This window comes from Acanthopagrus latus, chromosome 1 (genome assembly GCF_904848185.1).
Source record: "Acanthopagrus latus isolate v.2019 chromosome 1, fAcaLat1.1, whole genome shotgun sequence".
Taxonomy (NCBI): Eukaryota; Metazoa; Chordata; class Actinopteri; order Spariformes; family Sparidae; genus Acanthopagrus; species Acanthopagrus latus.
The window spans coordinates 11141020-11152977 of record NC_051039.1 but is presented as its reverse complement, the minus strand read 5'-3'; the positions used below and the strand labels follow the sequence as shown (position 1 = coordinate 11152977).

General features: G+C 42.2%; 1 protein-coding gene across 1 annotated transcript in view; it reads left to right on the top strand.

Annotated features, from left to right (window-relative positions):
• The window catches only part of cntln (centlein, centrosomal protein), an 86188-nt gene that overhangs the window by 36600 nt on the left and 37630 nt on the right, over positions 1–11958 (top strand). The window contains exons 14-16 of the mRNA XM_037101698.1: positions 5862–5962; positions 9034–9131; positions 10070–10599. Coding sequence (XP_036957593.1) covers positions 5862–5962; positions 9034–9131; positions 10070–10599 — 729 coding nt within the window. The remainder of the gene's footprint in view (positions 1–5861; positions 5963–9033; positions 9132–10069; positions 10600–11958) is intronic.

The window sequence follows — 11958 nt, the reverse complement described above, 5'->3', positions numbered from 1 at the left end:
CTGAGAGGCAAAAGTGTGTGCTTCGTTGTGTTAGAACAAGAGTTTGTGGAAGCATAACTGCAAGGAAACTCTGGGGGCAAGCACTTGCAGCTTGTTGTTCCGTTGACCGTATTATAATGATTGTGCTTGTGAAGGTTATGCTAGATAAGTGTTAGAAATTATCCACTAATGGATAATTAACTCCTGGCAGCTGAAGAATTTAGGGCCAAATAAAGGCCCCTTATAAAGCTTAAATGCCTAGTGGCGGGCTTTAGAGGAGAGCCTCGGTTAAAACTCTCCATTTGTCTCTCAATAGCTTTTTCTCATTGTCATGATATTGTGCACAGATGCTCCCTATCACCTCCTTCAAAAACTGCACTAGTAAAACACTGTCTTGAGCCCCAAATGACCATTTCCCAGAATGAATATTGCTGGAATAACTCCTGCACAGTGGGTCCCCACAGTGTTAAGAGAATGTTATGGAGCCCAGGCCCCCCTCTGGTCTCTGCACTTGAATTAGAGGTTGAGCAAGAAGGTGAAACAGGTCTGTCTGCTGTTGTAGCTGATTTACTAAGGGTGCAGTCAGCAACAAATGTGTATTCTTTGGCGACTTTTGACATCACTCCAGACAACCTGCATGCATTTCACATGGTAATCCAAAGTTTGGGTGTCACTACTTGACTGTGGAAAAGTCAAGTGATGAAGTTTTCAAAAGTTCTTGTGCTGATGAAGCAGTTTGGAGTTGGTATGTATTCAGAATCAGAAATTGTTTAATGTCCCACAGACGGGGAAATTTGTTTGTCACAGCAGCAACAGATATTACCAAAACAGAAAAATATTACAAGAACAGGAACAATAGCAAAAATAAGCAATCAAATTAAAAAGGGAAGAAATAGACATATATACATATTTACATGATATAGTGCAAAATTAACAGCAGTTTTTTTTTTTTTTAGTATTTTTTATCGTAACTGGGGCCAGTGAGTTTTTATATTCCATGCGCTTAAGCACCAGTGGATCAATTCTGTGTTTCACTGTCACCTATTGCATTGTTTCAGAAAGAGCGCACTTGAAGATGACTGTGGCAATTTTCAGAACATCCTACAACACTGGTGCTTACCATTGTTCAGGTGCACCATTAGCTATATTGATAATGATAGTTGTGGTCTAGGACTTGGAATTGACCATGAGACTTATTTTCTTATTAAAATAAATGTTGAATATCTCTATATTCCAACAGTTAAGACCTTCTGAGGGTTTGGTCAGTAACCCCTGTCTTTCTTCCTGCTGCTCATGCAGTAAAAAAGAAAAGAAAAGACATTTTCTGGTAGTCCTGCCCACTTTATCCAGTCAGGACAGAGAACTCCATAAAGGGGTTGTCCAGTCTGCTTGTTAATGCACAGAGAGTAGGACTTCTCTGTTTATCAGCAAGGGTGGAACAGGGGAAGCTACCTGGTCCATTGCTCCTGGTGATGGCTTATACCACCAAACATGCCAAGGAAGAAAAACACTTGAGGAAAAGAAAGAAACAAAGAGAGCTTCCTTGGAAAAAAGAAAGGAGTCCCGCAAGTGCAGGGATGTAGAGAGGATGGAGGGAATTCCAAAATGGAAGGGAAGTTAGCTACCAAAACCAGGGTCCCAGTTAGAAAAAATAGTGTCTACGTGTCTAATGGATGTGTAGTCAAGCTGAATATGTCAAAAGCACTTCATGTGCTGATGCTATCCATCTCATGATTTCAACTTTCCTTGTTGTGTTGTGGGACTGCCCTGTAGCTTTCATGATTTAGTCAGCAAACATTCCAAGTAAAATAACTATCTCTCCACATTTAACCAGTTTAGAATACCTCTCAGATGAATGCATGATTGAGATTTCTTCTGGTTGTATTATATGGCTGGCAAGCAACTACGGACAGGGTGGGCTAGAAAATTCACAGTGGGATCATTCTATCTACCTCATTATGCATCTGTCTGCAGCACTCCATGTCCACGCTTGTTAATTGTTGTTAAAGGTCTGTTGCTAAAAAGAGGCAGGGATTATTTAGGCTCCATAAACAGAATAAACACATGCAGTGCACCCTCAGACTTAAGATGCTATACTCAGACGACATCAAAGCATAAATTAGCTAGCGATTACTGGGGAAAAAGCCTTTGAGATCATTTGCACTGCAGCAGCACTGAAGGCTCCTCTATAGAGTGTGACCATTATGGACTTGAACCTCCCCAGTAAGCGACGTTGACTCTAATTAAGTTTAATAAAGTTTACCCTGATGTTCCTCATATTCCTCCATTTCTTTTCGTTTCATCTTGATTTGCTAAAAGGTATTAGAAGTAATGAGAGTCTTTTGCCCCCTGGACGAGGGCTTAGTTGGAGGAGGGACACATTTGCTCAAACGCACACACACACAAACAGAATGTTTTATGCATGTTTTTAAATCAGACAACTAAGGTTTTTCCTTCATTAATTATTTGGCAAATTAATTATTGTGTGGAAAAAAAACTTGGTATACACTTAGTTATTAATTATGATGCAAGCTTCAGTGCGCCAATCTTGGCTACAGTAGTCTCATAACAAGATGAAATTAGAGCATAAAGAACATAGTTATTTCAAAGAACCAAACCTCACGCATACAGTAGAGAATGTAGTGGACCTATTTCCTCTCATATTCAGATAGTCTACAAATGTCTTTTTCTTCCTCATGTTTAATAAATACAACATTATGATATTGTTTTATTTTATATTAGGTTACCTTGCGGCATCAACAAGCCTCTTAAACAGGGTATATTGTGGACATCTTAGGTTGTTTCCACCAGTGGTTCTTACGAGATTCCCCATTTACCTCTCATCAGTGGCCCGTGGCTGGAGAATCTATTTCTTAAAGACGCATTGTTGCTTCTGCCGTTGCATCGCCTGTAGCTAAAATACAGCATTGAGACATGTAAACTCCACCAGTCACCATTTCTGCTGACAGCAGTGGCTCATCCACCCAAACTCCCTCCATGAGCGTACAGCCCTCTGGCCTGAGTTTAACCATAGGGGAATCCCCCTCACACCCCCAAAAACAAGATTCTTTCCCCAGCGATGAAAGTGCCAGAGGTGTTTTTGCTTTCTCACCCTATTCCCTGCTCTTCCTGTGTATTTTTATGTGCCGAGCAAGAATCCAAGAGGAGGCTGGCATGCGAAAGCACAATGGCTGCAGATGATGTTGTGCTGTACACCCTTGTGGATGGAGGCTGGCAGTTTGCGCTCTAAGCTGTGTTAGGTGCAACATAGGTAGAGACGAGATCAAATGACATGGAGTGGATAGCTCAGGGCTGAAGTTCTAGCGCTGCACGAGAGAGAAAATGTTTTCAAAAACGGGGCCAAAAGAGCGGCGTGAGACACAGACTTACATTGCAGACCACATCATTACCAAACATAACACCTGTCTGTTTGCCTTTAGTTTGGATTCTGCCAAGAAACTTCTTTTGCTTTTATGCCTGCTGAGTATTATTCTACCTTAGGTGAAGTGGGCAAGTTGAGAGGGAATTGGAAATTGTCCGGCTAGCCTTATTTGATTTATCATCCAGATCTTGAAAAAAGGACTTGAAATGCTCTATAGGAGGCATGGCTGTAGAGAACCTTTTCTCCTCAGTGATAGCTTGAATATGACAGGTAACATGGTTTCATTTCAGATAAGTTGCAGGTTAGTGGAGTTAGTCAAACGTAGGGGAAGGGCTGAGAATTTGTTTGTGGGGGAGATGGCTATAATGTGATGCAGATCTAATGTATAGGTTTTTGATGTTGGGTTTAAGATGTAGCATAGTACTACATAGCTGTTTAGCGTTGCCTAATCATCCTTTTGATTTCTCAAAGATACTCTATTCCAATCACTAGGACCCCAGTGTGCAAAAAAAATGTAAGCATCTGTTTATCAAATGATTCACTCACACAAGGAAGCAAAGTGTGAGGTGTGAGACTGTAAGGGGAGATTGAAGCAAACTCCATCCAATAAGACAGTTTGCGCAGTTGAGAATGAAATTATATTTTTGGAGCTATTTGTTTTTAACTTGTCATGAAAAGAAAGGAAAAGTAAAGTTTGTTTGATTAGAATTTTTCAGTGAATTAACCAAAAAGCTTCTGTGTCGCTACACGAGCCTTGCCAGCTGCATAATTTGCAATTCTCAACGGACTTGAGAAAGAAGTGAGACGTTTCACTCGTTGGCAACTTCCATCATCTGCTCCCGAAAAAAAAAATGTCTAATTTAAAATGGTATTGATTAGGACTTTTAAACCATGTCGTATCGTCTTCTAGATGTAGTTTGATGTGTATAATCTGTTACTTTCTACTGCTCTCTGTAATACTGGCACATTTTGTGATGCATTTGGCACACAAGGGAAAAAAGACTAATCAAGAAACTCTCCTCCTGGAGATGGTAAATGAGTTAATAACCTATACTGTCAAAAAAGTTTAATTTTGGTGTGAAAATGGTATTAGGGAGACTGGAACACACATTGTAACAACTTGGTGTTACTGACTAAGGATCCAATAGTTTTCCATCTCTACAGTGTTATGATGTGAAACTGGACGCCCCCTGGTCAGTGAACTCCATTTGCAACCTAATCCCTTCTCCATCCAAGAAAGTATGCTTATCCCTCAACAAAATTGAATGTTTTGCATATGAACTTTGGTTTAGCGTCAATACCATCAGCATCCGAAAAGGCATAAAAGAGAAACATGAGATGGAACAAGCTCCCTCCACATACTGCATATTTCAGCTCATTTGTCCCATTAACAGCCTGGACACATAAGGCCAGTGCCGTTGCCTCATCGACTTGAGTTCATTTATGGAGGAAAATCTATAGAGGAGCGACACATATCCATCTGCTTCCTCACCCCCCCTCAGGGAGAGTCATTTGTGTACTTATTTAAGCTGCGGTCAGCCATTAGACCAGGCCTCTGCTGGACTGTGTGGGCTAAAAAGCTAATTACTTTCCTTCCCTGAGCTATGGCGATAACTTTTCCCAAGTCATTTTCTTGGCACATGTATGGAAAAATCTCTTGGTTTATCTCACAGAATTAGATTGGTTGAAACAAGCGTCTGGTTTTAGTTAATTGCCATTATTCTCATCATAGTTCACCACAGCCACAAATGCCCAGTTACTCTTCAAACACTTCAGAGTGTGTCACGCATGCTGCACTCGCTGCATGTCTTACGAAGTCAGTCAGCATGGAGATCTACTGTTGTAATGAGGTTAACTGAGGGAAGAATGCCACTACAGTAGCAGGAGCTTGTTTCTAGTGTTTCTCTCTGACTCTGTGGAGCAGAGGGGAGGGAAATTAGGTGTGTGTTTCAGGTGTGGTTGTCTCAGTGGGCTTGTGTGTATCCTCAGTAGACTTCAGTTGGGGTCCTAATAATAACTTGAAAGTGCAAAGTCTCGAGGATGGCTCCACGTAATTAGCCTTTAGCAGGAATCAAGCTAATTGCAGAGAGGTAATTGTGCACACTTCCCAGTCTCTGTTTGTCTGTTACACACACACACACACACACACACACTGTACTTCCCTACCTTGGCGTTTCATGTTGCTTGTCACTTTGATTTCCAGATGAATTAAAAAGCATTTTAATTAGTTGATTTCTTCACGTTGTCGTCTTTTCTGTTGGGAAGAGAAAGCCAGCACATGAGATTCAAGTCAAAAAAAAAAAAGTTTCTACTATAATTGAGTCCACAGTGGAATCCAGAGAGATGTTTGTGGAGATTTAAAAAGATACTCATTATACTGTACAATGCTTGTGTTTGTAGTGGTTTCACATTTCTTTTTGTTTTTCCACTCATTTTTGAGCAAGGATAGATTTGACGTAAGAGCTGTCTGAAGGAGAGTTTATCTTCTGTGTGACTGCAGAGCCGGCCTGGAGGAGGAACTGGACATGCTGCGAGTCCAGGCTGCCATGGACCGGGCCACAGTGAAGGAGCTCCACCTATGTCTTGCTAATGAACACCAAGGTGAACCCTTTTTTTTCTTTTATACTGGGAAAGTATTATGGGGACTTAAAAATAACCAGGTGAAAATGTTCCAACTATAAGCTAGGAATCACTTTCTGTCTTAATGTCATTCACATAACTCTAGCACCATTTAGCCATTTAATCAACTTCACACTTAGCAGTTTTGTTGCTGGGGTGCCAAGGAAGAACAGTGTTGAATTTGGTAAAATTCAGATATGCAACGTGCTGAATATGAATATTTCTGAATAAACAGCCAACACTGCTCTGAGAAGCAGCTGGGGTGTGGCTTCAGAGCTCTGACTTCATGGCTCATGTGATATCAGGGAGAAGCAGACATAAACAAAAAAGCAAAATTAGCATGGTGCAACATTTGCTGTGGTAACATGTTGCCATGACAGCAAAAGAAAAGCAGAAGGGTAAATGAGTCTAGGTGAGTTAGGAGACACAGTCAGCACAGGTTTTCTATTCTTCAGCATTTCTGTCAACAGTACTATGCTAACTAACGTTTAAAGGGATGGAATGTTTGCCATTGCCTGGCAGTACTGTGAGCTGGTCCGGGATGCTTCTCTCATTGGATGTTGTGGACCAGTACAGAAAGTTAAGGATATAATCATAGATTTTACATCGTAAATATCAAACATGTTTATTGTCTCAGCATGGCCCTGATGAGTTAAGAGCTGCATATTTTGAAAGGGCACTGCACTTGCTCTTTAAAATCTTATTTTATAAGATATTTATCTATTTAATTTTTCTTTTCCCTTTTCTTTTTGTCTAAAAAAATTGCCTAATTTAAATCTATTTTTAGATTAATTTTCCTGCTTTGCTCTGTACAATGTTTCCCAAGGATGTTGCCACAGGCCCAAAGTAAAAAGGAAAAAGCACTGGAAGTAGTGGTCCTGTAATGGAAAAGTACACCTGTTTAACATGACAGCAACTTTAAGCTATCCACTTAGCTCTGGGCCATGTGTATTACTGAGTAGAATTAATAAGACGACTCCCAGTGGAATTGATAAGACAACTCAATTAAGACTTGATCAACTCCTTGCAAATTGATTGGGAGATCAAGTCATGTTCATCTTGTCTGCATAAATCACTCCCGATGTTAAAATGCACATCACTTTTAATCCAATCTGCAACCTTTTGTCAGACACTGACCACCTCAACCACTGGCCTTAATTAACTGGTTCAATAACAAATTTGTCCCAGATCACTTTCATTTTCTTCACAACCAATGATGGTGTGTGTTGGACATGCAAGTATGTGATTTAAAGGATGGCACTAATTAAAATAGTGGATCCACTCCTATTGACAGTCTTGTTCAGAATTCAAGGAAATAAACGCCTTCAAAAGGATGTCCTTAGTTTTACGTCTTATCAGACAAATAATCGCTAAATATAAAGTAATAAAGAGATATAAAGAAAAGATATAAAGCAGATATAAAGAGTATCTGCTTGACTTTTTTCTAGTTTCTATCAAGTAGAATTCACTCAAGTTAAAATCTTAGGGTAGTATTGTATATGACTAGCCTCGCAAAAATGCCTGATTTTAATAGCCTTTAAAGTGAAACAAAAGCCTTGAGAGTAAACTCACACAATGTGTTCCCCAGTTTAGGAGGTTAGAGTATGAATTATTTACATCTGGATTAAAACCAATATGTTTAGAGTCAATAGGAAGTAAACTCAACACTCTTTAGAAAAAATGGGAATGGTCACAGCATGTGCTCCTGAAGAACCTCTGTGACCCGATCAAAGGGATGGAGGGTTGAAGCTCTCACGCCACGATCACACTAACGAAAGGCAGCAGATGAAAGGAGCAGGGCCTTTGTGCTGCAGCCCATGGGGAGACGTGGGAGGGACGTTAATATATGCCGCAGTGCCAGGACCTCCTCCAACAGTGGGTGACTAGGGAGCCACCACGTCTTCTTATCAAGGTAGTGCTGAGGTGCCAACTCCCAAGCCACCAGCACTGGAGCTGGATAATTGTCTCCCAACCTGGTTATGTATCCAGCGAACCCGGCAGCCCTCCTGTCCTATTTGGTGCTCTGTCTGATTGAATGTGACATGCTGGGGAGACAAAAGAGCAGGCTAATTCAAAGTAACAAACTTCCCTGGGCAAAGCGTCAAATGCAAAGCAAGGGAGCAGCAGCCCCTCACAACATAACCCTCTCTCTTCTTATTCGCTCCTTCTATGGACTCTTTTTCCAGCTCACTCTCCACAAGATCAACTGACCTGAAAAGTCAAGGTCCTGAATATTTAATGTTTCCTGCCTCATTGTACAAATTATTTTGGTCATCCTGTCGTGAATGTTTTACAGGAGAGAATGAAAGGCAGAAAGTTTTATATTGTTTTGTGTTGCCCTTTGCATCTCAGGAAGCAGTGAAGATATTGCTACTTTTGCGGGTGTTTACTGTATGTCAAGCAGGGACACTGTGAGGCTTGTTGGATTGTGTATGCGCACATGAATATGTGTGCGTCAATTCCCCAAGCTCTTTGACTCCTGCATGCATTCTGTTGTTATCATAAAGCCTAAATCATATGTTTGCCAAGGCCACTATTGAAGTTCTCAGAATAAAGCAGCATGTTATTCTGCAGAGATTAGTTGTCCATTGGGGAAACATAGTGGACTACAAAGCAGTGCAGCCTGGGGCTGTGTGTTCACAAGGGATTCAAGCACTTCTCTTCGTTTGTTTAAGATCCCTAGAGAGAGGTTGCACATAGCATGTACCAGTGTACACTATTGAACACTGTTTTCCTATTTCCGTGTGGACTACTAAATAAAACACCTTCTGTTAATAGGGAGGAAAAAAGGCTATTTGATAAGCTTTAAGAAACAGGAGGTGGATTTTAGCTGTAAATCTCAAGTCCCTATGAAAACAGCATTAGTGAATCTTGAGTTCCTTCTGATTTGACTGACAAAAGAGAAAAAGAAAGAAACTGGACCACCTTGGGAAGGAAATTAGACCTTAGTAATGCTAATTGATTTAATGTACCCTCTTTTTTATCATTCTATTGATTGAGCAGCCTGCGTTTGACACATCATGTCACAATAACAAGCTTTGTTCCCTTTGCAGAACTGATTCACAAAGTGGTAGAGGAGCACCAGGTCAAAAGCAGCACTCCGAAAAAGCTTTCTGTTTCTTCAGAGTGGATGGAACAGTCATTTAAAAAGGTACAGCACCATGCCATCGTTAAGTGTTCTTTGTCATTGCCAATAAAAGAAACCCGACAGAGTCATAACGAAGCACAATGCCAGTTGGATTTGCTCTATCAAGAATGATTCAAAGTTGTTCTCACTCCTTGGAGAATTGGTCATTTAGTCATTTCCAAATTGAGTGTCAGCTAGGAAGGGAAAAAAATCTCTCTCTATATATATGTATATACAGTATGGGGTAACTGTGACTGTAATAACTCTATTTATCTCAAAAAGTACCAAATAACTTATCATAAATTTTGCATCAGAGCTGTCAGTACGTTCCACATGTTTATGCACACATGCTTTTAAAACCCTCGCTTGCATGAGTTTACATGTTGCCCCCCTTCTGCATTCATGGCAGTGAATCATCAAGAGTGGGGATAGCCATCTAATTTTGTTTGAAAGGTACCAGGCCTCACCAGCGGGCAGAGTGAGATCCAAATAAAAGGGAAAAAAATGCCTGGAGGCACAAACCCAGCAGGCATCCACTGTTCTCTTAAACAGTCTGCACCAAAGATCTAACAAATGGACTAAGTGCTCCTGGTTGCTGCCTAGTTATGGGTGATCAGGGTAAGGGGGTGCCAGTCAGCTGTCCATAGCCTTGCCAGGCTGGGGAGTTGGTGTGCTACTTCCCTCACTGGTTCAGCATATATGCATTGGCACATGCACCCTTGAGTAAATGTCTGGAGAGGGAAACCACTGTGTGCATGTTACCACACACAGGTCAAAGAAACTGGACTCCCTCATTTATATTTTCACTTATAAAATAGACTGTAGAGTAACAACAGGGTCAACTCAGGCTATGAATGTTCTTTTTACAAGCACAGCATGATCAGAAGTTTTTACGTTAAATGACAGATATGCTAGGGAAAAAAAATTGTACCATTGAGGCCCCGTATCTCTGATTTCTTCAGATTGAACAGCTTGAGCGGAGGATGATGTCCCTGGAGGAGGAGACAGAGAGGTTGAGGGAAGAGAAAGACCAGCTACTTGAAGCCAAGGAAGACTTGGCCCACAACTGCAGCCGACTCAAAGCTTCCTTGGATCACCTGCGAACCCAGGAAGCTGTACGTGAAGAGGCAACCCATGCCCAGGCCGTGGCCCAGGCGGAGCAGCATCGCAGTGAGATCATGGCTCTTGAAGCCCGGCTGGCTGCCTCTCAGAAAGACACTACCAAGCTTCATCATCAGCTGCTGAAGCTGAGACAGGAGTTGGGGATCCTCAGGGCAGCCAGGGACTTCTACAAGAACCACGCAGCAGGACCAGCCCGGCCAGGCGGGATCTCTGGTAATATTAGCAGCAAGGTCAAATTCAAAACAACCAGACTCAGAGGTCCGCTACACCAGCGCAGCCACCGAACAGTCAGCCCCAATCAAGCCATCAGCTGGCAAGGCCGCAGCCCGAGTCCCACTAAGGACGAGTGGGAGGATATGAGCGCAGATAGGTAATGATACACACACACACACAGATGCACTTATTCGCACTGCCTGCCTCCTCATTATTTTTAGGTGGTTGGAGTGTTGAGGGTAGGCTGGCTGAATTGCGGAGGGGGGGTACGCAGCATCGAGGGGACAATGTGCATATGCAAAGCATAAGCAAATGGGTGATTGAATTTCATCGTCTGTCTAGTTGGTATTCAGGAGCCAAAAGAAGAATGCGAGCAAGAATGATAGAGAGAAGGAGAGAGGAGGGGGAAACTACTGTCAGATCCTTTGAAATATCCTGGGACGCCTTGCTTGGAGCTTATTGACTGAAATTTGCATGCAAAATTAGCCACCTCTCTACACAAAGTTGAACCAATGCCAGAAAAGCCCAGGGATAAGGGGGCCGCCGAAGCCTTGATACCTTCCAGTGATGCCATTTTCATGCACTAGTCACGCTACCCCGAAATTGACAGTTTGGCAGTTTGATTTAATTTACTGGTCCTTTGCATATTCACTAACCCCCCCCTGACAGCGCTAAGGATCCCCCTGCAAGTACCAGGCCCGCTCACCCACCTCCTCCTCCACCCATACAAACACACACACATACAACCGTACACGCACAGAAGCTAACCCAACCTAGGGTGTGTAGTCATGTTGGCCATCTTGTGTCGTGTCAATTCACAAGTGTGTGTGTGTGCGTGTGTGCGTGCGCATACACACACACACACACACAGACCAATTCCTTTCCATCGTACCCGCCCTTCTCTCTCCTCTCCTCGCCTTAATTTAGTTAGATAAATTTTGAATGACCCTACTCGGCTCAGTACCAGATGTCTACAAGCTGTTTAACACCCTCTAAATTAAGAACCATCGACAGTAATTATTTCATGTATGTTTTATGCAAAAAAGCCACTGAGCCGATGTTTGTTGAGTGATGGTCGGAATGATTTGATTTCAAACACTCAGAGCTATCGCCGATATTCATTCCCCTTCACTTTCTCTCCCTGTATGCCTCTCGCTATCCGCTCTCGCCAACTCGCCATCTCTTCACCAGCTAATTCATCAGGCTGTAATCCACCCCATCTCTATCCACATGAGGCCATTTAACAGGGACTGGGTGCAGCTATGCCCTGCTTTCCTAATGCCTCTCCATGTGGCTAATAAGCAGCAGTCTAATATACGCTTTTACCTGAGAGGAGGATCTAAGTGGATTTGTGAAGAAGGGGTCTAAACTGAGATGTTGTCTTATTTAAGCACCTGTCGACTGATTTGTTACTGTAAAGCCTTCTGCGTCTCTTATCACGCAGCGGTCTACTTCAGCAATATGTCTGGTAGGCACTGCCGGAAATACAGTATTTCTGCCTAAGGAGGTTTGGCCT